This window comes from Haemaphysalis longicornis, unplaced genomic scaffold (genome assembly GCF_048455015.1).
Source record: "Haemaphysalis longicornis isolate Haplotype H1 unplaced genomic scaffold, Haemaphysalis longicornis Haplotype H1 scaffold_1, whole genome shotgun sequence".
Lineage (NCBI taxonomy): Eukaryota > Metazoa > Arthropoda > Arachnida > Ixodida > Ixodidae > Haemaphysalis > Haemaphysalis longicornis.
Window position 1 is genome coordinate 419,599,182 of NW_027526203.1, and position 27,907 is coordinate 419,627,088.

Below are 27,907 nucleotides of genomic sequence, written 5' to 3' on the forward strand. Positions count from 1 at the left end.
TATGTCGAGCAGTATATCGAAAAATCCACGGCATCCCTCACTAAAACAATCACGGAGGCGGCCGACGCCACCCTCCGTCTTCTCACGGAACGATTCTCCGCCCTTGAGCAGACTCTCCTCCTCGAAGACCCACCCCAAGCCAAAAAATAAAGAGGACAAAATGACCAATAGGTACACAGTGCAGCCCCCTATAACGGTATACCAGTGGTACTGTCGATCATTTAAAAGCAAGAAAGCCTCCCTTGAACTCTACACGGCCACCAACCCCGCGGACGTACTGGCACTACAAGAAACGGACACCCCATCACCCACGCTGCGCGACTACAACACCTACACCAACCCACCGCACCAACGCACGGCAATATTTGTCAAGCGTACCCTTCCGGCCCAAGTGATACACACGGCGTCCCATATCGACCACGTTTTGGTAGAGCTCATTCCTCGCGACAAGCGGGAAAAAAGCGTACTTATCCTAAACCTGTACAGACCCCCACCCAGCCTCTCACGGCCATAGAACAGCAACCTCATACAGTGGCCCGACTCACCGGAAACAATCACTGCATACTCCTCGGGGATTTTAACGCACCGCATGTTACGTGGGGATATCCTCACGCATCAAAGAAAGGAACGGCCCTCCTTCACGCTACGCAAAATTACCATTTCATCCTGCAAAATTACCTCACTGAGGCTACCCGGCTGGGCAACAGCGTAACGCGGGATTCCATCCCCGATCTCACATTTAAACGACATGTCCCTAAAATAGACTGGGAAGGGAAGCCGGACACCTTGGGAAGCGACCACTTCATAATTGCCCTATGTGTCTCCAATCATGCGTCCCGCCACCACACCGGAGTGGCACGACTAACCGATTGGGAGGCCCTTCGGAAAGCCCATCTTCCCTCCATACTACCCACGGAAGACATTGAAGAATGGACTCAACAGCTGGCCGACCTACAACAGAATTACACCAAGAACATCATACACACAGGATTTCCCAGCAGCCGATACACACCTTGACCACCTGTGGGAAGCCCGCTGTGGCTTACTGAACCGATGGCGTCGCAACAAGCACAACCGCTTACTCAAACGACACATCGCAAAACTAACACAAGAGGCGCTCACGTACGCCCAACATCTTCAAAACCAAAACTGGCGCACGTTTTGCGACCAACTGAACGGATCCCTCACAACAAAGAAAGCATGGAACATATTCTGGCACCTGTTGGGCAACACGCCATCCAAAACCGCCATTACTCAACACATCACCCGCCTCATTCACAATCACTCTCAACCCCCGGACCAGCTGCTTTCCTCTCTTCAAAAGAAGCTTTTTGGCTCCTTGCTAACTCCGTCACCTCTTTCCTAACCTGTTTACCAAGGGGCTCCAAACCCCAACCTTGAGGAGCCATACACAAGCGAGGAACTCTTACAAGCACTCGCAAGGTTAACACGCAATTCGGCGCCGGGGCACGACCAAATTACATACAAGCTGCTTCGGAACCTGAACGACGAGCACTTGGATTCTCTCCTTGACTGCTACAACCGGCACTGGAAAGAAGGAACACTACCCTCGCAGTGGCGACACGCTGATATTACCTTACTGACAAAACCAACCAAGTCCTTGGGGTTCGACAACCTACGACCCATTTCCTTAACCTCATGTGTGGGTAAACTATACGAACATTTGTTCGCTCGACGCCTTACAGAACTCCTAGAAGATACTGGCCGCTTTCCCCACATTATGTTCGGCTTCCCGGCACATCTGTCTGCTCAAGACTTACACCTACAATTGTAAGAAACAATCATTCACCACCTCAGCAAAACGAACCCAAGCTCCATCGTAGCCCTGGACATACAAGGGGCTTTCTACAACGTAACCCGCACCGCCATCCTACAACTCCAAACCACAGGATGTGGAAAGGCAACTTACAACTTTGTCCGCGCCATCCTCATAAACAGGATGGCTACCTTACACCTCGGACCGTACAAGACGAAGAAATTCCACATCCCCACCCGGGAAACCCCCCAAGGATCAGTAATCTCTTCTTTGCTATGCAACATCGCCCTCTTAGGCCTTCCGGCACAACTTGCACAGATACCTGACATACATCACGCTCTATATGCTGATGATCTCACGCTCTAGACTAACACAGACTCCCCAGGTTACCAGCAAGACAATTTACAGCAAGCAGTCGACGTAATCTCGCATTACCTCCGTAAGTGCGGTCTCTCATGTGCCCCATCTAAATCTGCCCTCCTCGTTCTCCGAAACAGGACCCGAGGACGACCACCGAACCCGACACCCGACCCCACAATATACATCGGCGGCTAACTGATCCCCACTGTCAAGACCCTGCGCATTGTGTCACAACTAACGCACCTGATACAACGAACGAGAAGACACGGTCTCAGAGAAACCGACACCTGCCGCATTCTCCAAGCAATGGTAACCAGTCGGTTCACATACGGAGCTCCATACCTCGCCCTCAACCCGCGAGAACAGGCCAAAAATTGACATTCTAATTCGGAAATCCTACAAGACAGCGCTTGGCTTGCCCGTGTACACCTCGACCGAACGGCTACTGCAACTCGGTCTCCATAACACTCTCACCGAATTGATGGAGGCTCACATAAACAACCAGTTGCAACGACTCCAGCTCACCCCAACGGGCCGGCACCTGCTGCATAAGCTCGGTCTAGATGTAGAGCAGACTCCCGATACCCCCCAACGAATACCCACTGCTCAACGCGCGAACATACGGGTGCTGACTCCCGATACCCCCCAACGAATACCCACTGCTCAACGCGCGAACATACGGGTGCTTCCCATCCCACGCCATATGCACCCCATGTACAGCATTTGACGACCACAGCATCGGACCCGCCTGCTTCTTCGAAAATACGGCAGTGATTCAACTGCCCTTTACACCGACGCCACTCCCTACCCCCGACAACGAGCACACGTAGCTGCCGTAGTGCGCTCCGACGCCACCACCCTCGTTGTTTCCAGCATGCAAACAGCATCAACGAGCACGGCAGAAGAAGCCGCTATAGCCCTCGCCATCGCTCACGCTACGACTCCAACTGTGACGGTGCTCACGGACTCTCAAACCGCCTGCCGCCGCCACGCTCAAGGCAGAGTTTCCACCCTGGCACTCCACATCCTGCCCCAACGCCGCACTCTGCCCTTTACCCACACCGTGTGGATACCGAGCCACACATCCCTCCCTGGGAACGAAGTGGCTCACGCCACGGCCCGCGATCTTCTTACCCGGGCCCTCCCATACGACACCTGTCGAACCAACCTAGACCACGGTCCCCCTGCTCTGACACCCCCCCAACAAACCTACACCGACATCCTGTACCACTAGAGGGCCTCCCGACGCACCTATCCCCCTCCCAACCCTTCGCTCTCCGTTTCCGACGCCCGCATCTGGCGAATACTTCAAACTCACATATACCACAACCACGTCGCCCTCCACCGCATCTCCCCCACCTGCTATGCACTGCTCACGCTGCGACACTCCCAACACGACCCTGCACCTTGTATGGATGTGCCCACTGAACCCCCAACCACCCGATCCCCGTTCTGTAGAGCGATGGCAGAGCGCGTTGCGCACTTGCCAGCTCGAGGACCAGGAAGCCTTGATCTCTCAGGCGAAGGCGGCGGCGACTCTGCGCGGCCTACCGGAATAGGATGGCCACCCACCGCTCCTAACTCTTTCTTCCCCACTCTCCCTTTTTCTGAATAAATGTTTTCCAACCAACCAACCAACCAGTTGGCATTATCCCCCGTCTTCACTTGTAAGCTTCTAAGCTTGTCAGTCTTTTTTTTTTTTTTTGTAACCAATGTTTGTAAATAGCAAACTTGCGACGTGCCTGCTGAAAATATATACATCATTTATATTCTGTTTTGTACATTATTGTATATTCGCAGATTTTTTTCTCTTTTCCTCTAAAGCCCCCTTCCCATCCAGATTTGCCGTCCGTGGTACGGATGGCTTCACTTACCTTGGTCATCCGCCTGTAAAGGTTGCCGACTCCTGTTTTAAGGAGACCGACAAGGAAACAGGAGAGGCGCTCCCTTTTCTACAATTTCCAGGTCAACAGCATTGCTACACGACAGCGCGCACCCCCTTATCCGAAACTTCCTCATAGTATCTTACTAAGAACATCACCCTACAAGATGTTGGCTTCGACCTACTCCTGAGAGGCAAGCAGAGCGCAGTCACCTTCATGAACGGCTGCGAGTGTAACTGAGTGCCCTAATTAATGCAGTTAGTTTAAACAAAAATAGTACAATGCCTGGCTATTTACAATACACGCAAACTATGCGGTGAGATGGTTTTAACAGCGAAAACCAACACACGCAGATGCAGTTATATTTTCTGGCTGTACACTGTTTTAGCATCTATACTTGGGGACAACCTTCTGTAACTAGAGAGAGTGGAGAGAAATCAACGGGTGGGAGGGGGGGGGGGGCTAACTGATTTGTGTTACAACTGGTTTCGGTTTCAGTTTCGGCGTGACAGATACGCATTTGCAACAGCTCAATTCTTCGGATGAACTCCGTGGTGGAGTGCGCTGAACCACGATCACCGAGCATGCAGGAATATTGGCGTCTCCTTCCCTACGCTTCATTTGCTTCTCAACACAAGCCAGAGCTTTGACTGGAGAGCTCGGACCGACTTAATAAATTATACCGCGGGCGATACCATACAACTCTGTATCGTCCAGAAATGACGTGAATTTTTTCAGCTCTGCAGCATTGAGGGCATGCACTGATGTTTAAACTCTTCTGAACCTGAAAACTGGGCAGCACCATGGACATGTGTACCGTGCTTAAATAGCGCGGGAGCGGCATATCGAAAGAGCAGCACGCACACTGTACGGCGTGAAGTCAAATCCCATTTGGATCGCGTTGAGTGCGTTGGAGGGTGAAAACATCCTGCCGCTGCACTCTTGTCATTCCGTAACTTAAGGTGGCCTCCCAGTCGCCAAACGAAGCCGTTTTACGCTTTGGGGACTTTAGTGTACCAATCAGAATCTCCGCCTTGAGCTGTGTGACATTACGCTCGCTGACGCAAGAAAGCTGACTAACCGAACGAAATGCGGAAACGACGGAGCGTCCCGGTTGCGTCAGTCGCACTTGGGTGCACACGTTGCAGACGACTTGATTCGTTTGTTTCGACAGCTTTTGGTTCTCAAGCTTCTTCAAAACCTTATACGGCGAATGAAGAGGCGAGCTACCGGAGGGAAAGAAAGGTGCCGTCGACGAGGACGCCATGTTTTTTTGTGAAGAAAACCTATGCGACACCAGTGGAGAACGCCGCATCCAACGAAACCCCCCGAAAATCTAAGCGTAATGCTCTCTGTTTCACTTATTCTGGCTAATAATTTAGTAGCATTATCGATTCAACGCTAAAAACAAGAAATATATATAGTTTTTTTCATTTCTTAAGTTACACCCAGTAGATTATTTTTGTTGGACTATTTCCAGCTGCGCAGCGAAACGGCATGGTTCGGCTCTGTAGCCTTGACTGCATCGCCACATAAAGTTGTCCCCGAGTATAGGGCTATTGTAACGAAAACAACATGAATACGTGCAGAAGATAATGACTACAGCCTGTGTTGCACGTTGAGGTATAATCAGCTATAGTTACTGATCGCACACAAGGCGATAAAACGCTCTCCAGAAAGTTTGATTTATCTGACAAATGCCACTGTTCACTTTTGGTCGCATAGCACAGTGAAAACTTACTAGTCGTGTACCTGTAACTTTCGGCTGCAGGCTGCTTTTCTTACGGCCGCGCAATTTAAGTTGAAGAAAAAAGCGGCGATAGACCTTGCGCTGCTATAAATGAACAGTTAATTCTTCAGAGAGAGAGAGAGAGAGAGAGAGAGAGAGAGAGGTCATGGAACTTACCTTGCCTGGCACAAAGTATGAGCCTGCATTGTAGTTGCCCAATTTTTGTCCACTGCTCCAAACCCGCTAAAAAGTTGGTCGGCGCAAATAATCTTGCAATCTGGGTAGATGTCCTTTACAGTTTCCGCAACGCCAGCTTTTCCGGATCCTGGTAGACCACGCGTGATGAACATCACGCGGCCATGTGCACGTAGAAACTCCACACTTTCTTCGTTGTCCAAAAATGGATGCTGGCATTGCTGTTGTGCGTCCAGTTCCAGTCTTTCATTGTTCATTCTGGCACAATGTACTGCGGCGTCCACTATGTACGAAAGAGCAAGGATTCCCAGTAAGCGCCAGAGAATGGTACAGCAGTATGCCGAAAAGGATTTCCTGCATTTTATGAACCTGGTGCCACCGATTACTATGGCAGTCGAGTAAAGCAAACATCAAGTGGAAGTCTTAATTGGTTGTTGCTGTTATTAGTTCTGTTGCACTGGTGTCCCTTGTATTTCCACACACTAGTTTTCAGACGACAACGGACGCATGGTGGAAATCCTAATTAAACAATAAGTATACACGAAGTCAGCGAGTTTTCTGCCGTGTTGTTAACTGCACCTAGCTTAAAACGAGAGATACTTTGATCACTGCATAGTGATGCATTTCTGCAACCTCAACAACCAGCAAACCTAGCGGGAGAGTCATTACACTCAGCAGAAACATAAAGGCACACTCCAAACCACATATCGAGTTGTACACGGGCTGCAACGAGGGAAAAAAAATCCGTTTTACTCTTAGAGGATGCCCTACTCAACGGTCAATTTGTTCACCACGCGGACTTAGCCCTATAATCAACACAAACCCGGTCTGAACAGACAAGCACACAGACATTCAACACACACACACACGCATGCGCACAAATACGCACACACAAACACACAAATGGACACACGCACTCGTACACACGCACAATACACACAACATAAACACGCGCACACACACAAGCAAGCACGCACATTTAAACGCACACACACACACACACACACACGCACACACACACACACACAAACACGCCCGCACACACGCGTACACACACACACACACGCGCGCGCGCACAGACACGCGTACGCATAAACACGCACGTGCGCAAGCGCGCACACACACACACACACACACACACACACACACACACACACACACACACACACACACACACACACACACACACACACACACACACACACACACACACACACACACACACACACACACACACACTCATAACGAGAGCGCGCTCTGTGTCATGTCCGCGTTCGTTCGCTTACGCCAACCGTACCGACGCGGCGTAATCCAGCAACGTCGCCTAGGGATTGCACTCAAAAGTAAAATGGGTGCACAGGCGTTAAATTATCGGAAATGCCTCCCCTTGTTTCAAAGGACGATCAGCGCATGTAATATGTTACGCATCTTATGAGCTTCGCGTCAGTGTTGTGGAGTCGTCAGAAAGTGATGAGGACAGAGGTGCGGAATTTCGGCAGGATTTCATGTGTGGTGATTCAATTGCTTGCCCGCAACCCCTATACCTTGAAATGGAAAACTAGAGAGGAACTCACAAAATATTTTGGTTACGTCCAAGGAAGTCCTTCTGTAGTGTGCAGCACACACTAAGGCCTATAAAACACACTTGTGTTTTTATTCACACTCTGCCTAGCCGAGGTACTAACGTAGTGAACTTGCAAATTCCACTATGTTTCCCTTTTTGGTTTTTTTCAACACACTCATGATCACTTTGTTTCCCTTTGAGTAAGTCAAGGGCGCCAATACTTCAGTATATGAAAATACTTGAGTCCCGGACCTGTTCATATTATCGAGAATGCTACCATCAACATCACCATCACGCACAGATTGAATATAAAAGGACGGCCTTGATAAACATCGTAGTAAAGAAGAAATCTGGGCTAGTTTCTCCGAATGTATCTGGAAGTATTAACTTCGTACCATCGATGAAAGACAAGCAGGATCGAGGACCATCCATAGTCCATAAAGACAAGCTTTTTCAACAAGTAAAATTATATAGTCGGAGGTCATGCGCGTTATTTCTGCTTGGCCTTCATCTGTGGTGCGCTCTTCGTGCGTTCAAATGATAAATTTTCCGTTGAATACACTCGATTGTTGGAAAGATTAATTTAATATCGCCCTATGTGGAAGTTATAGCAGAGATCCTGAACCCACATAAAAAAGGTATACCCCCCACGCCCGACGCTCGTATAGTTAGTTGTCCATATGATCACGGCTGGAGTGAGTGTGAGTTCCTTACGGCGCTGCTGTCGTCAGTACCCACTGGAAACTTACCAAATGGAGGGTTCTTAATTCACAATGTCGGAAGCAGAAGGCCACTGTGCTGCCTTTTTTTTTTTTTCGCGTTCAGTGACGTGACGTCACCTTCACTAAATTGTGCCTTGTCTTACACCGACTCGTTCGGTATGAAGGCCGCATAACTGACTCTCACTAATTCATCACAGCCAAACAACTGATTGAACACATTACACCTGCCTTTGGCACGGCAAATGGGAATTTTTGCTTTATTTTTCGGTTGTCTAGACGGTGCTACTCGTTTTTAAGTGTTTCGCAAACGTCCTCCTCGTAACCACAGAGGTAGCCAGTGAACCATGACGATACAGTAAAAGCCATAGGTCGGCAAACTCACTCATGAGTGCACTCACACACACCCCACTCACCACTCACGAGTGAGTGGTGAATGAGCCTCACCGTCGTTTTGGCCTGGTGAGTGCGAGTGCGAGTGAGTGCGAGCGCCACTCGCGGCGAGTTGAACTCGCCACTCGTGAGTGCGAGTTCCACTCGCGGCGAGCCCCGCTCAGCACTCGCGAGTACAAAAGCCGCTCGCGGTGAACCCCACTCACCACTCGCGAGTGCGAATTCCACTCGCGGCGAGCTCCGCTCACCACTCATGAGTGGCGAGTGAACCCACGCTCCTTGTGCGATGTGCGGGGCTTACCGCGGTGAGCATCACTCGCTGTTGGCATTCGTCGCAGGAGCCGCTTGCTGTGGTAATTGCTGCTGGCGATATCCACTCGTACGCACAGCCACTAGTTAATGGAACGACTGAATTTAGCTTCGGGAATACGTGGCTTGTCCCCTTTACAATTAGGGCACCGTTTAATCAACTCCCCAGTGACCTGTTGATTTAGGAATACGATTTGGATGGAAGTCTGACGCCGTAATGCACCGATACTCTCACTGTTATGACTCATTGGGGCTGTTGCGCGCACTCTCGACGAAGGATGTTTCTGGCTCGCAGCGTTTTGCATTGTAACTAGTGTCGGTAACGTCGTCGCAACAAAGCGATTGCACTTCCCTACCGCTGAGCGTTGGGATGGAGGCATTAGGAAGCACCGTGGCCTAGTTCCGTAGTACTTGGTGTACATAATTGGCCGGCTTGCTGCAGCTGTCAAATGGCCGGCTGTTCTGAATCGCAAATTGTGAGTGCCCGTAATCGTTTGAAAAGGTATCGCAGATTTTCACAGAATCGCGTTTCAGTATGGCGAAACGGTTCGAATGGGCGAGTTGCGTGTTTTGGAAGCAGTCGCTCCTTTTCGAGGCCTTGGCGTATAAACATATCAGAATTTGTCATTACTTGTTACGGCGGCGCTATGTTATGATACTCGCTTTCACGCGGACTTCGTCGTCGTCCGCGTGCCGACGGCTTAGGGTACTGTGACTCCTGAGTGGTGTGACGAATAGTAAGCGTTCTCGGCAGGCGGTTAGCGTAATTTGTGCGTGGGTGAGTGAGTGAATCAGTGCGTGCGTGCGTGCGTGTGTCTGCGTGTTCACGTGAGTGCGTCTGCATGCATGTGCACGTGCATGAGAGTTCGTATGTGTGTGCGTGCGTGCGCGTGTTCAAGTGCGTTGGTGTGTTTGTGCGTGCATGTGCGTTTGTGTGAGTGTGCGCGTGTATGTGTTCTTGTGTGTTGTGTGCGTGTTCGTGGTTGTGTGCGTGCGTGTGCATGCGTGCGTTTGTGTGCGTGCGAGCGTGCGTGAGTGTGCGTACGTGTGCGTGTCTGTGTCCGATGACTTATTCTCCCCGTTATTTCCTAAAAACTTTCGACGTGAACTTGTCTCGGTGCCCGGTGCGGGCGCATGACGGTGTAGTTTAGGATCAAGTTGCGGTTTTGCTCTGCGGTAGGCTGGCGCCGTTTAGGGGGGGGGGGGGGGAGGGGGCCGAGTAGGGAGGCGGGCGCCAGGCTACTCGTCTTCATAAGGACGCCCGCGCTAAAGACAGGCGGCGACGATTTGGTGCGACCACGCGGCGCCGCCTCTCTCCCTCGCCTTGCCTCTGCTAAGCGCTCAAAGCGAAGCGCTTCACTAGCCTTCCTGCACCTTGTTTGCCGTTTTCAATCTTTTCGTGGTGGTGTTTTGCTGGATACTCTCGCTATGCGCTCTTTTCACCTGGGATTACTCTTGAAATAAACCCTTTGGAGGGTTGTCCAGAGCAAATTGACTGCGCAATTTTAGTGGCGCGGATAGCGCGCTTCGAAATAGGAATATTTCGATACCGATAGCGGATAGCGGATAGCGCGCTAGCCAGTATTTTGACAGATGGCAACAGCTTTTCTAAGGTTTTCTTCCAAACTGGACTATTTCTTTTATGTTTGCCACCACTGTGAAAATTTTCAGTGTTTCTTTTCTTTTGTAGAATCTGAGCGAAATAACATAGACACTATTAAAAAGCTATGATTAATGGCGTCAGGCAAATTTGCGATAATTTGTTCATTTCGCAAAAGAATCCAACGACGATTACCGCTTTGAAAGTGACATATCAAGATTTGCGGTTATAATAACCGAATACATACTTAGGCAAAAGGGAGACCCCATTCCTGAGAAAGGTAAATTTTAGCTCAAATCAGTATTTCATGCCCGAAAATATTTGTACGTGGGTGTGAGTGGAGGAAGCGAGTGGTGATTGCGAGTGAGTGTGAGTAGCCATTGCAAGTGGTGAGTGCGAGTGCGAGGGAGTGTAAGCGGCGAATGCGAGTGGTGAGCGTGAGCGCGGATGAGTTCCAGTGGTGAGCGTGAGCGCGAGCGAGTGTGAGTGGTGGGGATGAGTGGTGAGCGTGAGTGAGTGCGAGTTGTGACGACAAGTGGAGAGCGTGAGCGGGAGTGAGTGCGAGTGGTGAGGACGAGTGGAGAGCGTGAGCGCGAGTGAGTGCGAGTTGTGAGAGCGGAGTGGTGAGCGTGAACACGAGTGACAGCGAGTGGTGTGGGCGAGTGGCAAGCATAAGCACGAGTGAGTGAGTAGTAAAGGTGGAGTGGCGAGCGTGAGTGCGAGTGAGAGTGCGTGGTGAGGGCGGAGTGGCGAGTGCGAGTGCGACTGAGTGTGTTAGGATAAATATATTTTTTTGAGTGAGTGTGAGTGAATGGCATCCAGTTTTGCCGAGCTATGGTAAAAGCTCGTTAATTCGAACTCCCAAGGAACTATAAAATTGTTCGAATTAAGCGGAGTTCGAATTAGCGGGCGGGTGCGGACATCGCGCCACACTGCGCGGGCAGAACACAAAGAAGCCACCTCTGGTCTCGTTATCGCTAATTAGGCGCTGCTACACGTCTGTGGCAGGTTTGTCGCCATGTGATCGCAGTCCCAGACCAGCGACCACGGCACAAAGAAAACCTGCAACGGCATGCGCCGGAGCACTGGCGCCAGCGGCGCGGCGCGCGCAGCGGAAGTGAAATAGGCTGTCGCCAGACATAGAGTTTTTTACTAGCGTAGTGCTCGCGCTACGCTCTTGTTTCTCTGTTTCGTTGTTTTGCATCTCTAGTAAATTTGGCTTGGTGTGGATTTGCAACACAGAGTAATCACTCTGAGTCGACTTCTTCTGCGAGGAGCGATGGAAACCAGGGGAACCCAGTCCGAATTAACCGTTCTGGATACCGACGCGTTCGAATTATTGAAACTTTTCCCCATTAAAATCTAAAGGGTTGTGCCGGGAGCAGGTCGTCAGTTCGAATTAACTTTAAGTTCGAATTAACCGAGTTCTAATTAACCAGAGTTTACTATATTAGCGACACCCTACGGAATCATGCTAGGTCCGATCATCATGACGACCCCCAAGAAGCCTTGAAGAAGGGCGGTACATTAAACAACGAAAGATTGTAAAAAATGTCGAAGAGATGGGAGAATCATTCAGATAGCGCCGACTTCCAGCCATTATTACGGCAAATAGGGCTGTAGATACCCCGAACACACAGTCATATTCGCAACTTCGTCACGCACTAGCTATCCGACAAAATCTCTCGATTGCACACACCCTGCCCCCCCCCCCCCAAAAAAAAAAAAAATCAATAACGGAGAATACCCGCAAGGAAGGCCGCAATAAAACTGTAGATAACGTTGCATATTTGATCCGGCTTTTCTGTAGTATGACAGAATTGGCTGGCGCCCAAAGTGTTCTGTTCCTGTTTCTTATCTCGTGTCTGATAAGCTGAAGGTGACAAAGATAACATTTTCGATGTATGCGTACGAGAGATTTTTCTGTGTTGAATACCCTGCATGGAGAATACGTAACCGCAATGAAATCCCACTGCAGACATGTTCCGACACTGAGAATTGAATTCGAAAATTAAGTTGGAATGCATTTAAAAGATACAAAAGTAAGACTGTAGAACAATGGGAGACTGTTATGTTCAGCTCCACACCGGAGCCACAACTCACAGCAGTACGGATGGCCGAGGCCAACGCGAGGATCCAAGGAATTCCGGCTGTCGGCTGAGTGAGGGGACCGTCCAAGTCGTCTACTCTTCAGAACCCATCTCGGGCATCAAATAAAGTCTCCCCCCCCCTCCCTCCCTCTCCCTCTCTCTCTCTCTCTCTGGCCTTTTCATGAGACAGAAAAAGTTCGATTAAACTGGTTTTATGTGCTCGGGAAACGACGCTGTCGACTCACGCAAACATTTAACGGCAATGTACGATCCCATTTTCCCGCGCTTTCAAAGTGATTTTTGTCATGATTTTTAACTTCCTTTAAACCTTTCTTGTTTCCCACACTCTCATTTGACGCCTTCACTATCCTATTGCCCCCCCCCACACCAGGTCGAGTCAGGAACTAGCGCTTGTTTGGGTTCAAACGAGTTCCCATTGCTTTGCTCATTTTATAGCCCGTTGAGATATGACATGCGCTCAACACTATAGCATCTGTTGTCTCTGCAACAGACAAGTTAAAAATCAGTACCCATCTGTGCCTGCTGGCTTTCGCTTATTTAGCTCAAGGGGGCATATCTATAGGCCTAGGAATCTACTGCATTGGTGAGGTCTAATCTCCTGTTCGGGAGAAATGTAACAAGATAAACGGATAAAGCAGTCACAGTTGTCTGCGTATGTGTTTTGTTTCTAGCGGCACATGACGGTAACGTGCCAGTCGCGCCTAGCCAAATGTGTCTGAATTGCAATGCTACTGCGTGAGACGCCGTATACTCGCTAAAAAAATTCATAGCAGCCATTATTACACCGGGTGTTTCGGCGAAGACTGGCGAGATTTCTTAGAACCTGCAGCGGTGGGTCTTGTGGCTAAGGGTGTTCTTGTTGCTCGCACGAAGTTGCAGGTTCGACCCGCAATACCGACCTCTTCTAAAGTTCAATGCGAATACACGTGAATAATCGATTTAATTTAGGTTATACTGTCAGTCGCCCTTGCGCAATAAAAAAAAAAGACTTCCGGCCGCAGCAGCTGTATTTCTGCTGGAACTAAAATACGAACACTCTAGTGTTCTCGGTGTATGCTAAAGAATTAAAGAGGCATTCTAATACCAAGGGCTGCAGTGAAACCCCAAATTTGTTTTTTTTAATGGTAAAAAAAAATGCTAATAGAAGTAATTTCCCCGGGGTGCAGTATATTAGCGGTGCTGTAGAGGAAATATCGGAGGAAGAGAATGAAAAATTAATTCCCTAAATGCCTGCCTCAGAAATTTAGAAGGGAGTTGTGGGCATCAAGTTCAGAGCGAAATTGAATGCAGTCGTAGTCCAAGGTTAGTTCATTATTTAAAAGTTCCAAAGCGTGATCGTGATTCGAGGTGTATATTGGCAGAGTTACCGCCAAATACATTAGAGTTGAACAGTTCGTGCCACGCAATTGCCGCAACTCGCCGAAAAATGAGCTCGAACGCGAGGTTAGTTGACGTCAGCTTTTGTAACGGTAATCTCGAATTCCACACGACACACCTTCGATGACAGGTACGGAGTGAACCTAGTCTAACAATAACAGGCTTTAATTATACAGCTTGAAATTTTGCCTTTAAACAAGAAAATAAAATGTCGACAGAATCGACGGAAAAATCACCGCTTCGGGTTCTTTTTGCATCAGCCACTGCTAACCATTAGTCTGGCAGACACCGTTGTTTAGCACAACCTCTATATTACAGGATATTTCGGAGAGTTTTCGGTGAAATAATTGCTGTATAGCTTAGCACAGCAACAAAGAAAAAGCCTTCTTTTTTCCGTTTGTTTTACAGCAAATGCATCAATTTGACGTGCACTTACCGGAACAACAGCCACACCGACGCAGGTGCACTACGTGTCAACGCATCGCTCGGGTGGACTTTCAACAAACTCTCGGGGGATAAAAAAATCGCCTCGCGCGATTTCCCCGTTATCAGACTCGCTATCGCATCTCGCCCTTCGGCCCTTAGCTAAGCCATTTCGCCGGAATGTACCCGCTGTCGAGTCCGCAAAAATACTGCTGTAACGTGAAGGCGCGTCAAGAATATTGGTGCGCGCTGGCCAAACTCGCACATCAGCTTGCTCGCGCTGAGCAAAAAAGAACACTGTCCCGTGTAAGGGAAGCGAGAGCAAAGAAACACGCATTCCCACCGAAAAGGGCAGCTGAATCACAACCACGCTTTCTTTTTTCCTAGGTGAGGTTGTGGGCTGTCGTGTATGATGCACTAAAGTGATGAGTATGTAAAAAAAAACAATAAAAAGAAAACAAAATAATTAAAGAAACTTGAACATGTAAAATTATATTTTTTAAGCCCAAGCTTATAACGAGAATTAAATCCTGACGACAGCTGGCTCACTTTTCAATAACTTCTGAAATACTCACGGGATTCTGAAATACTCACTACTGCAGAGGCCCGAACCTGGCGCAGAGTACAAACCGGCACCTATTTCGACTCCATAAAGCTTTCGTACATCTCCCCCGCTAGCTTCTCCTACCTCTGCCACTCTTTCAGTCTCCCCGTCACAACAATCTATCTCGTGAGGTATCATGCCGACCTATCAACTGAGTGGTGGGAATGCGCACTGATCAGCTTGCACCCGGAGGAGCAGTGACGCCAGATCAACCGGGCCACCCGGGCTGTGGAAACGTGCGGCTTCCTGAGCTGACGACGCCGCCCACCTTTATTATTATGTTTTTACTCCATAAAACGTTCTTCCTCCTCCAAGTAACCTTAAAACAGATCGACATTCTCGCTTAACCTGCACCTGGTGCACATTAGAGAAATTGACTGGAGCGCCAATGTAATTTGCGATAGACATGTCTAATCACGCGCCGCTTTAGAAACAGTTAAATTGACCTTATGGGCACGCCTCGGCTCCGCGGCAGCCCAGACGCTCATCCAGAAAACAAACTTGAAAAAAAAAAAAAATGCTTTGTGCGAACACTGACCTGCTTCGACTGAAATCGGTTACATCTAAAGGAAAAAGGTTAGAATAACAGTGAAATGGGCAGCAGACTGTCCAGTTTGCTGCTCAAGAAAAAAACAAAAACAAAAAAAACCTTCCAAATATTAAAACTTAATTGCATGGTGGGAATCCACAAAACCATCAAGTAAGCTGACAAAAAAAATCTCGGGCCATCTCCACTAACGTGAATGCTGGGGAGGGGCGAAGCGTGCCGTGTGTATTTTGGCGCTTTGACGTTTCTGCCCACGGATATGAAACAGTTGGGGTAGAGGTATACAGCGCTGCTGTAAAAGTCTGGTGTATTTGAAGCACAAAGCGTTCTAGTGCGAGGCGTTGGAAAACGAGTGTCCCGGTGTTTTAGTGCCGTGACTACATGAAACGACGACGACAACAGGAGACGCCGACAGCCCGAGCCCGTAAGGGGCTTCGCCCCTAAAAAATGCCTTTTGATGTCCACTGCAGGACGAAGGCCTTTCCCCAAATGCAAAGATGCAGCCGAACACTACACCAGTGCGGCCAATCGAGTTCTGGTGTGGGAACGCTGTTTGTGTGTGGCAAGGAAATCTTGCCACCATAGGCTGCCCCCACGGAGTAAGATAAGTTGCACATATCTGGTGCATACGGCTTTCTCTGCGATGTTATACGTTGACGGACCAGGAAGAGATAGAGATAGTAGAGAGAGAGTGTGTGTACGTGCGCATGCGCGCGCAAGTCCAACTGATTATTGCAAATCCCACTTGCAATCACTAAGAGACAGGGCGCGAGAATTATGGATTGACAACTCATAGATGCCTCAGGATTTTAAACATACCTGCTAAGCTGGGAAAACGACCAGAAAATCATGATTCACAACAAAGGTGGTGTCAAGAAGCTATTACAGATCCATCAGCCTACCATCTGTTGCCAATTTGTTTACCAACGTGATAGTTCAACCTATAAGCGACACATTAGATTTCCAGAACCCGAGATACCCAGCTGGATTTGGGATTAACTAATAGCTACTCAACAATTGATCACATTTATGTCGTCAATTATGCAATACAATAATATGCAGAGTATAATAAACCCATTTATGGGTTTATTATATGAAGAAGCGTTTGAGTCTGTAGATACCACCGCAGTACTGGAAGCATTGAGAGAGCAGAGAATAGATCTCTAGGAGACTTACATAACGCGCTACGAGGACACACATATACAAGGAATGCTCGGCCAGGATAATCTTTCACAAGTAGAGTTAAAGGCTTCCTACCAGAAAGGCGCTAGACAATGAGCAACTATGCCTCCAAAAATGTTTACAGCCTATCTGGAGGGGTATCAGGACAAAAAAGCCTCATGTTTTGCCACAAAAGCAATTGACCTGCCTCTCTGAGTCAACCAATCGATAAAACAAGCAATCCATCTTTAATGTTTCGGTGCCTGTCTGTTTCGTGGTAACCAATTCGTCGGCGATGTTCTTCAGTTTACCACACGTCTTCCGCCCACATTTGAATACCGCTAGCTTGACGTCTGACCAGCACTTGTGACATGATAATGTCACAAGTGCTGGTGACAAGTGCTGGTGATAATGTCACAAGCGCTAGGAGGCCTCGTTTCCACTCCTATCTTATTATTGCTCCGTGCCTTGGGGTAACAACGCTACATTAGATTTTAACAAACGTGCTTCTTTCGCCAGAGCTAACCTCCGCATTCTTTAATAATAGGTATCAAGTCATTCCATATCTTTTGTGCACAATATCAGATAGCGCGGTGCTGATTTTTGTAAGCTGCCCGCCGCAGTGGCTCAGTGGCTAAGGCGTTGCGCTGCTGAGCACGAGGTCGCGGGTTCGATTCCCGGCCGCGGCGGCCGCTTTTCTGATGGAGGCGAAAAGCAAAAACGCCCGTGTGTACGAGATTTCGGCGCACGTTAAAGATCCCCAGGTGGTCAAAATTAATCCGGAGCCCTCCACTACGGCGCGCCTCATCGCCTGCGTTGTGTTGGCGCGTTAAACCATACAATCAATCAATCAATCAATCAATCAATCAATTTTTGCAAGCTAAGCGTCAAATTACGCGACGTTTTGTCATGGCTATACGTGCACACGTCGATGATTGCTTACGTCTCACCTATAGGCAAAAAACATGGCGGATGCACGGAGAATTCACGAAGTAGGGAGCCCCAGGTTAAAAAAAAAAATACACGTAGCTCATAGCCGCGCCGCGATGTTCTTCCGCCGAGATAGAGTGGAAGCTGTGCACAAGGTTCTCACCTTCTACGTCCCACGGCAGCTCCGCCCGGGTGCTGTCAACATGTCGACGCAGGTCAGGCCCTCGTCACTGGAACGCCGCTGCTGGAGGAGGGCGCTCGGATTTCGCCGTTGCGCAAAGGGTGGACATTTCGCGCGTAACCGAAGAACTTGAGGCACATATACAGACGATTCGTAACAACGTCGGATCTGAGCGCCGGCTGATGTCGGGCACTTAAATTTGGTCGGTTACTCGTACGATTCAGAATTTTCCAAGGTATTGTATTTTATAAATTGGTTGTTTTTGCGGAGTTCGTTTCGTGGTACACCAGATTCGAAGTTTCATGGTGATTGCTTATTCGTTTCCAATTTCTCGTCAACGGTTTTCCAATCCCACAACACACTGCAGAAAGAATTTAAAAAAAAAACACTGAACAGTCAGTTCTTACAGGGCAAACAAGGCATCGCTGTTTACAAGTTACTGCGGTAGCGGTATGCTGTACATACGTACTATCAAGATACATTCAAATACGAACAAACGAGCGCGTTGCATTACCTGATGCGTGTCCTCGTGACGGGTCGCGCATGCGCAGTACGAATAAGGTACCAGAGTTCGCGTCCAACCTTCATATGCAATGAGTATCGTTCCATGAGTATCGTCCCACGTGTGAGCACGCTGTCGTTATCTAAATTCATCTTCAGCCGTTTTGCTTCTACGAAGTTAGAACACGGTAGCGTGAACTGACGCCAATCGCGGCTAAAAATGCTCAGAGGCCATAGTTCTCGGAAACTGTTCATTAGCCCAAAGGCGCCCGTCAAGCTCCATTTTAGCCGACAGGTGAGCCGCACCCAAAGGTGGCACAGCGATGTGGCTTTCATTTATTGCTTCGGGCCTAAGACCCTATTGGAAGTATTGCACGTCGACACCATTGCCGTAATCTTTATTAGTTTTTCGATTAGGTTCTCCATGATTTTAAGAAAACTATGAATGCTTAGAACGGTACAGCCGCGGATACAAACCTCTATAGCTTGTCTTACTGTATCCCAGTAAAGACTTCAAACTTCATTCTCTCCCGTTAAAACAGCATCAGGGCGAGGTCAACGAAGTATTGAGGACGTGGATGGCAGTAACTTCCTTTGCACGAACTGAAACACTGCAACAACAGAAAAATAATAGGCAAAATAAACTAGGTCGACCTTCCAGTAATTTTGCGCGGAATAAATTTCCGGCGTAGTCTAGAAGAGCTAATAAGTTTTCGACCTTTTTCGTTTTGGGGGACAGCAACGTTACAGTACCTCGGGTAGTTCACTCGAAACGCCAGTATTGCGCACGCTCGTGGATGAGATGCTTCGGAATCGCATTTGACATCTTAAGTACTCGCCAGATGGCGCTAGCTGTAATAACGGAGGCTGACGGAGGACCGTTTGCAGCGAGCAGTTGGGCCGACCTTCAACAAGTGACGCTAGCGCCGCACTCGCTACGATTGGCCTTTAGCACGGTACGGTTTCGGCCGTAGCCTGCCATGGTGCTCAGCGAAGCGCGCAGACAGATTGATTGATTGAAGACACGTTTATTCCATTTTCTTGCGCTTGCGCGCTGCTATGGATAGATGGGTCGGTAGGGGATTGGTAGGGAAGGGGAAGTGGGAAAGGATAATGCCGCCATTCACTGCGTCAGCGGCCTGGACGCAACACTATGGTCGCCTGGAGTCATAGCCACCGTACTGTCCTGCGCGTCGCCACAAAGCCGGTCGCCAACGACTGGTGCTGCGGGGTCCAACAGAAAAAGCAGCAGGGCGCGCCACAAGCTAGTAGCGTACCCAGCAGGAGCTTTTGGTGGCGGACAGGACCAGGACTGGAGAGACGTGGACCACGGTCCAAGTCGCACGTTGGTGAGGGCACGGTACCGAGGAATACTGTAGCGGGGGCAGTCCCACACTAGATGTTGTAGGTCTGCCCTGGTATGGCAAGTGCTGCAGGTGCTCGGGACACTGGGAGCGGCCCCACGGCGATGAAAACGGTGGAGCAAAAACGGTGTGAGCAGTGTTCCCGTCTGAATCCGTCGGATGATCAGTTTCCCGCCGGGAGAACTCACGGGAAGGAACTGCAGGGATCTGGAGGGGGTTGGCCATGGCTACGAGGTAAGCTGTCCGGCGCGTTTGACTAAGCTGCCATTCAGCCGTGGGATCGGCTTCTTCTTGAGGGACGGGCAAGGACCTCGTAGCCACGAGTGGGGAGGGGCTCCGAGCTAGCACGGAGAGTAAATGTGCGCGTGCTAGTCGGTGCACTTTCTCATTTCCAGGGATGCCGCAGTGTGCTGGAACCCAGTGAAGTGTGAAGCCGTTACCCGATGCCCGGAGTTTCATAACGTTGCGGCGAATGACTTCGGTGACGGGGCTGGTGAACTGCACATTGGCACAGGCTCGATACGCTGCCTGTGAGTCTGTGTACACATGGTGATGTACAGGGGAGCTTGTTAGGTCTTCCTGGAGAGCTGCGTCGAGATAGTCACAGATAGCTTGCAGTTCAGCTTGTGTGCTGTGGGCCGGAGTGACACCGACGTGGTGACAGCGACCTTGAAGTCCAGTAGTTTCGTTGAACCAGGCTGTGGCGTACACAATGTGCGAGTCTACCGTAGTGGGCATGGCCACGTCCGTGCAGATGACACGCTCGTGCCTAAATGCCGCCTGTGTGGAGCGGGCGTGACGTTTCGCATGGGCTGCTCTTCGACCGCCGTGATGAGGTCCCATGTGGACGGGTAGTGGCTTGCCATCTGTAATGGTAATGTACTCCCACGGAGGGTGTGCGTCGCGGGAGTAATGGTAGACCACTACGGAGCGCGCAGACAGAAAATGTAGCAGTCACGAGGGAAAACTTGCTGCGTAGTCGGATGTACCAACTGCGATCGGGGCCGCAAGGTATGGGATCAATCGCCACGCGGATCTCACCAAATTAAGGACAAGCGCTGGGGGCACTATAAAACACCTAATCTTTCGAATAAAACAAACTTGTATTTTGCCTGCATGGCCCCTTTAATGACACAGCCATAGATAAGTGTCCTGCACAGTGACACACTCGAAAATAATTGCGCAATTTTGCCTGCATGGCCCCTTTAATGACACAGCCATAGATAAGTGTCCTGCACAGTGACACACTCGAAAATAATTGCGCAATTTGCCCATAAAGCCGCTCCGGCGCTCGCCAATGCGCCCCGCCCCTAGGAATGCCACGGCGATAAACGCGCTCTTGAAGGCCAGCAATGGCGAGTGATGTCATACCGTTTAACATGGCTGCGCCCAGGCCGCCGCTCTGTAAACGGTCTATATTGGCTGGAAGAGTGACAATGTGCCGTGCAAAGTTGTATTTTAAACTTGCACTCAGCAACGGCTGCAAAAGAGCATCTTTAAAAATTGATGTTACTTTCAACAGCGCATTCGAAGATGCAATGAAAGCTTACACGTTTACACTGCGTGATTTACGACCACGTGTCGTTTAACGGCACTTGTCAGTCAGTTACGTGAGCGCTTAATGAATCGTCGAGCGTCAGAAACTGGTGACCCGAAACAGATGCAGATGGCACCAGTGGCGAGTGAGGAAACAAGGCAAAGGTGCAGAAATGAAAGTTCTTTATTTATAATAACAGCTCATTTAAAACACTGTATAAACCAACAGGCCGGCCAAGGCAACAACACCACCTGCTTACTTTAATCTCGAAAAGCGGGTCCCATAAATGGCCTACGAGCAAAATAACAGCCTGTGTATATATGTTTCGTAGCTATACCAATATGTAACATACATCGCCATGTCTCGCTTTCGTGAGATTCCGAAACTCGCGCATGGCGATGCAGCTCCCCGAGGGTCGGGATAGGATAGCCGTGAACAAACGGACAAAAAACGGACACCTAGTCACGGTGTTTCCTCCTGGCACCTGTCATGGACCACTAACCGTGCCATTAATACGACGATGTGTTGTATGCCACTTGTGCGTACATAACTGATACTTATTACACCCACCACAGCATAGCAGCTCCATCTTGCGCCTTGTACAATGCAAAAAAGCTCATATGAGTTGGCGGCGCTTAACGCTCGCGTATAGTGTATGGTACCACAGAACCGCGTTCGTTCAGCCCCACCCTACAACAGCCTTTGTACGAATGGCAGCGGCCGGAACCCGAGTTCCACGAGTAGCTCTTGGCGCGCTACGCGGGGACAGCGCAAGACGAGAAGGCAGAGATGGAATGGATTCCCGGCCGGGAACTTGCTCCGAAAGGACAGCCTCCGACGCAGCACGCACAGCGCGGCCCTTCAGGAGGTGGCTGAGTAGCGCTGCAGGAGCGTCGTCTGACAGTCGTCGCACACCCGAACGGGCTTCGCCGAGGACGGCAGAGGCATCGTGTTGTCCGAGCACGCGTTGCAGAAGATCTCTCCGCAGCTGCGGCAGTGGTGCTGCGTGCAGAAGAAGAAAGGGCCGCACTGAAGAAGACACGACACGCGAGGGCGCTGGTGAGCTGCAGGCAGTAGAGTTCCTGTAGGTAGCCCCCCTAGGGGAGCAATGCGTGGCCGCCTGCATCGTTAACACGCCTAGAAGGCTGTAGACTATGGGTAACTAGCCGGCAGTAAAAAATCAGTTTTTATATAAAACAAACCAGCTGCATGTTCAAGGGATAACATTTACAAAGCGATTTCATTTTAGTCCCCGACTAACTTTGAACGCAAAGCAACGACAGTAATAAAATGCAGTGTTTGCGGATCGGCTATGGGCAAGGCGGACATTATTCGCGAGACCATCTAGCCTACGTTGCCGGGCACCGCGTGACTCTACAATGGATACCTGCCCACAGCGGCATTCTCGGTAACGAAAAACCGGATGCGGCAGCTAGCAGAGCACTACAGCTGCGAAATGTAAAGAAAATGTTCTTCAAAAGTACGATGCCGCATGAGCTAGCGAAGGAGCTTGCTTTAGAGGAACGAAATCGCCTCTGGTATTTCCCTGAAAGTCAGCACCGTTTCCTGCACCATACAGACTCTGGCCTCAGAATGAGCCTACCTGAGCATATTCCACGTCGGCTAGACACTCTTTACACCCGGTATCGTCCCAGCGCAGCACTCACGATCCTACCACCGCCGCCTCGGTCAAACCACACATCCTCATTGTGACAACTGTGGATTGCCGGAAACAGTTGAGCGCATCTTGCTAGAGTGACCGGCATACAGTCAGGAAAGAAATTACCTGGCACAGAAGATCGAGTGCCTCAAGTACGGATCTATATCTTTGGAAGCTCTTCTTGGACCCCGGCCGTCTCCATCATATCAGCTAGAGCCACTAAATAATCTAGTGGCTCTAATATCAGCGAAAAGTGTTGGTTGCATTACTTGAATATTTGCACGACATCGGCGTTGCAGAGACCATCAGAATAATATATCCCCATCCTGTGAGACGTCACCCACGCAAAGCTTCATGTTAACTTTTTTTACCTCTCCATTTTCCCCTCTCTCTTCCGCCCTACTTCCTAGAGCGTCTTTATTCCCTTCTACATAGGCAGAGTAGCATGTAGGCGGGAACATGCCGGCAAACCTCCCTGCTTTCATTTAATAAAGAGCTCTCCCTCTCTTTCCTCTCTCTCTCACTATTTTAAGGTTCAGATAACTAATTACCACAAACTCATGAACTTTAAACTACTAAGTTTATTTTAGAAAATGGAGACATGAGGTAAACAGTAGCTCAGCTGTGCAGGCGCTGCGTCAACATTGCGATGCTGCAACGATATGGCAGCAACAATTATCTGTGTCCCGCACGTTCACAATCCGCTTGTTTCTAATGCATACTCCACATCACGTGAAGTATTTGCATTAATCCAACGCGCAGTGATATCGGGCGTTCTGCCCCCAGGTTTAGCGGGCCGCGAGTATATATGCGATATTGATGGCACTTTTGGGTTCCGCAACACAAATTAAAAAAAAAAAAAAAAAAACCTTACATTCGCCGGGAAAAAAAAAAAAAAAAAAACCTGATAACCAGATGATAACCGGGAAAACTGCGCCGCATTTGCAAATAAACGAAAAGTTCAAGCCCTAACCATATATAGGCGCATGGAGAAAGTGCTTACTTTTCGCCTGGCAACTGAGAATGGCTTGTTGCACCGGCGACAGCTGGAGGCATCTTTATCACTGGTCCAGACAGCTTCCTTCAGGGTCAAGTTGTTTTCCTTCAAATCAGCCACTTGCAGCTTGGACCTGCGTTCCCGAGGACGCATTACCGTAATGGGGCGAAGCCCATGCATGGGCACATGCACAACAAGGAGTTCATGAGCAAAAATCGGAGCGCCATCAGCTGAACCACCTCAAAAAATAAACGAACAAACGTAGTAAGCCAGGCGGGCGAGGAAATGCCCGTCATGCGTATTGAATGTTTGGCGCCTGGGTCGGATGCCATACGCCAATAAACGCTGATAACCCAATACTACGAAAATGCCAGCAAAATATAATTGTTGTATTGTAACCCAATACAGAAAAAATGGCCGCCACCCCGCCCTGCGAAAGTGGATGTCCAGCGAAGCTTTTGTAAACCACTACACATGCTGAAGTGGGAGGGTATTCAGAGTCGCATGCGCTCGCCCTCGAATGACGTCAACGACCCTTTTCGCGAGCAGCTGCAAACTTAGTCTTTACCAGGAGCACATAGGGGGGTCCCATTGCTCCCAGGCGCCTTATCATCTATCGTGCGGTTTCGATGCTTGTTTTGCGTTTTTTTAACGAATACTGAACTCTATGCTGCATGCCTGATTGCAAAGAAAGATTGCGCTGGGCTTCCCTGGCGACAATGGCTGGGTCCTGCTTAGCCTAACGCATGTACTCGGCGTCTTGGGCGAGAACTGCAGGATCCTGCCCGGGTTTTTGTTTACGACACAAAATTTTCCGACCAGCGAGAGGCTAACAGCTTCGATGTAAAATTATACGATATGGGAGGCATTTGCAGCGACCTCATTCCGGCTACCGCACTGCTCAGCCGCCACCTTCGGGCTCTCGCTTGTTAACAGGCGCATGCTACCGTCTCAGAGCTAGTGTAAATAAATGCAGGCCCTGCCGCATCATTTACACAACGGCCGCCTACACATTCAATCGGTAAGAAAGCAAGGACTATACACACACTGCCGAGGCTCATTTTAAGAATAAGAAGGCGCATGCGTGCACGCATCGAGAGGCGCACTTACTCGCTCAGCTGGCAGCCCAGTTCTTCCAAGGTAAGCTCGTGCTCAGCGCATTTCCTTTCCAGCTCGCAGAACTCGACTTTCAATCTTTCGTGGTCCTGCAAAAGAAACGGCCGCCACGCGCAAGTGTAACCCGATGGTTTCGGCAGAAGCGAACGCCTACAAGTCACACCAACCCGCGTTATTTCACTTCAATCGTGCCAAAACGCTCATGCCTACAACTTTTTTTGTCAGTTTACTCACGCTGTGACCGGAACTCTGTTATAACTAAATTGCACAGCGGGATTTTGCACGGTATACAGGCGTCTCCTGGTAAATGAAGGTGTTTTTCGGACATCGAAATCCACTGCCGTTTTTAATTTTTCAGTATTTAAACAAGTGCTCCATTTTTAAACAAGTGGCCCCTTTTTAACAAGTGGCCGGCATGGGGTCAGTTACGGCAGTCGTCACACCAGGAAAGCCCTTTGTTTTGTTACCTTTCTATTTGCTTTTTGCTAAAACAAAAGTTACGCCCGAAAAGGCGCGCTTTTTGGCGAGTCTTTGCCACAGCTATAGGCGTAGCTGTGCTAACGCTTTTTCAGTGAAACGTCGCAAATAAGAAGAAAAAAAAAAAACGCGGATTTCTCGTTCAGAAGGACGACAAAGCTTGAAAAGTTCCTGGTGTGGTCGCAGAATGCAAACAGACGCTTTTTATCAAAGCGCGAAGCCAGAAAAGCAGCGGCAGTAGCGGAGCACACGGTACGGAGACGCATCTCGAACGCGTGATTTCAGCCGCCTATAACTTCGGTACAAACCAAATGATGCAACATGTTTTTCAGCAGTACAGTTGGCCCTCTTGAGGAGTCCTGTTCCCTTAATTGTGAAGAATCGAGAGCGGGTTTTTTTTTATTTTAATTTTTACGCATTAAAAAAAAAAGCACAGCAGTGAATCTTTTTTTGCGTATACTTATATTTTTCTAGACAAGCGATATTTTACAGATATGTTTACGAATATCTGGTCGACATTACCTATCACTTACAAGTTGGTCACAGTTGCAGACACGGAGATGGGGGGCGTCAAAATAAGCGACACTCTAGCGTCTGGCCCGATATGACCTTTTTTCTTTTTTTTTTTTGTTTCCTGCAGAAGGCAAAATTTGGCTTGACCTGTTTGTCATTTTTGTGTAGTTTTTGTTCTCAAACAAATTTTAGTTTGAACGATCGAACCTTGCAGTGCAGAAAGCCCCAAAGTTGAAAAAAAAAAAAAACTGTAGCCGCCGCAAATCGCGCGTCACCTGCGCCAACTTTGAAAATTTTTGTCCTCGCAATGTGCGCGCGCTAGAGGAAAACGGATTGCAGTTTTAAGTTGTTCCCTGGCTTGCGCATAACTCATAAACTACGGAAAAAAAAAACAATGCGCGTGTACACGCATGTTCGTCCTTCGTGGAATCACCCAGAAGCGGGGCGGCACTGCGGCTGCACGCGTGTGAAGGTACGTGCACACTAGCGTCGAACTTGCCGTGCCGCCCTGTCGACGCCGCTGGTGGCCGTCGGCTGGGCGGCACGGCAAGTTCGACGCTAGTGTGCACGTAGCTTGACACAGCAGGGTGATACTCAATGTGAGAGCGTGATGAGCCGCGTAACGCTTGAATGATGTGCTCCACTAGCCGGCCATTGGTGATTGATTGACTGTAGGGTTTAACGCGCCAACGCAACGCACGCGATGAGGCGCGCCGTAGTGGAGGCTTCCGGATTAATTTTGACTACCTCGGGATCTTTAACGTGCACCGAAATCTCGAACACACGGGCGTTTTTGCTTTTCGCCTCCACCAGAAAAGCGGCTGCCGCGGCCGAGAATCGAACCTGCGTCCTTAACCGGCCATTGGAATTCGCCGCGTTTTCTTGTGAGGTAATAAACAAAAGATTCTATACACATTAAATATCCACAGTAACTACTGCATTAGGTGTTTGGTTTCATTTTCGACAGCTTTGGAATTGAATACTTTCACCTGGAATAATTCGCTAAAACAGCAATTATTTTATCTGAACCAAATTTCTGTTCATAGCTGGTCCATGCAATATCTGTGGTCCATGCCACTCTGAATGATAGTTGTTGTCTTTGCTGCGAGAAAATTCCACATTTATATCATTTAAATCCTTGGTACAAGTTATGTAAAACACCCTGAATACTGCCGCACGCAGACCCTCCACTGAGTGAATGCTATTCAGGCGGCATGCTGAATGCAGTTTGATCGTTTAGGGTAGATTGTATACGTATGTGCCAAGGGTGGTGCTGGTCGCGCAACGAGAGCGGACCGGGGAGCGAGTGATACCTGGGCCATCTGTTGGTAGGCGTCGATGCCTCGCTGCAGTTTCGTGGCTTCTTCCTGCTGCTCGGCCACCGTGGCCTGGAGCGACACTCTCCACTCGCGCTCGATCTTCAAGTCAGACTCCAACAGTGACCTGCAAGCACAGACGCGGCGAAAATGGAGAGGGAGAGATACGAGATACGACGCCCTCTTCAGGTCACTCAAAAGTGGACGCTACTGCGTACATAGGCGTGCATCTAAGACGAACGCACAGAACGACATTTACTTGGTCTGCAAGAGTAGGCGTAAGCGTTAAATACTTTTCGGGCTGGCACTGCGCACACAGCGAGGTCGGCAATAGTATCCAGGTTAGCTAGGACAGAACAGCGAAAGCTACGTGGCCGGCGTTTAAAGGCGTTTGCAACTAAACGCGGACATGAAGCGTGTTCACCGCTGCTTTACTTTACATGTAAAACCCACGCAGCGTTCCTAATCGCGCGAGTGGCGTTTCGATAAGCTATCCCAATACAAAGAAAATATTTGATGTAGTCCGTCTACTGAATGAAAGAAAACTAAAAAAAAAAACAAAT

The 27,907-nt window shown here is 49.2% G+C and overlaps 2 protein-coding genes across 8 annotated transcripts in view; both read right to left on the bottom strand.

Moving 5' to 3' along the window:
- Positions 1-15,166, bottom strand: part of LOC144155622 (2',3'-cyclic-nucleotide 3'-phosphodiesterase-like) — a 44,971-nt gene extending 29,805 nt beyond the window's left edge. Inside the window, exons 1-2 of one of the 3 annotated variants that reach the window (XM_077687180.1) lie at positions 15,035-15,166; positions 5,927-6,227 (exon numbers count right to left, since the gene is read on the bottom strand). In XM_077687180.1, coding sequence (XP_077543306.1) covers positions 5,927-6,227; position 15,035 — 302 coding nt within the window. In that variant the 5' untranslated portion in view covers positions 15,036-15,166. Of the gene's footprint in view, positions 1-5,926; positions 6,228-14,453; positions 14,617-15,015 lie in introns of those variants that run through there. The other 2 variants (XM_077687182.1, XM_077687181.1) reach the window with 2 other exon arrangements.
- A 6,264-nt stretch (positions 15,167-21,430) lies between these two features.
- LOC144155625 (RUN and FYVE domain-containing protein 2-like) overlaps positions 21,431-27,907 on the bottom strand; it is a 75,921-nt gene continuing 69,444 nt past the window's right edge. For all 5 annotated transcript variants that reach the window (XM_077687187.1, XM_077687186.1, XM_077687189.1 and 2 more), the window contains 4 exons: positions 27,342-27,471; positions 25,033-25,127; positions 23,929-24,055; positions 21,431-22,267 (listed from right to left, as the gene is read on the bottom strand). In XM_077687187.1, coding sequence (XP_077543313.1) covers positions 22,127-22,267; positions 23,929-24,055; positions 25,033-25,127; positions 27,342-27,471 — 493 coding nt within the window. In that variant the 3' untranslated portion in view covers positions 21,431-22,126. The remainder of the gene's footprint in view (positions 22,268-23,928; positions 24,056-25,032; positions 25,128-27,341; positions 27,472-27,907) is intronic.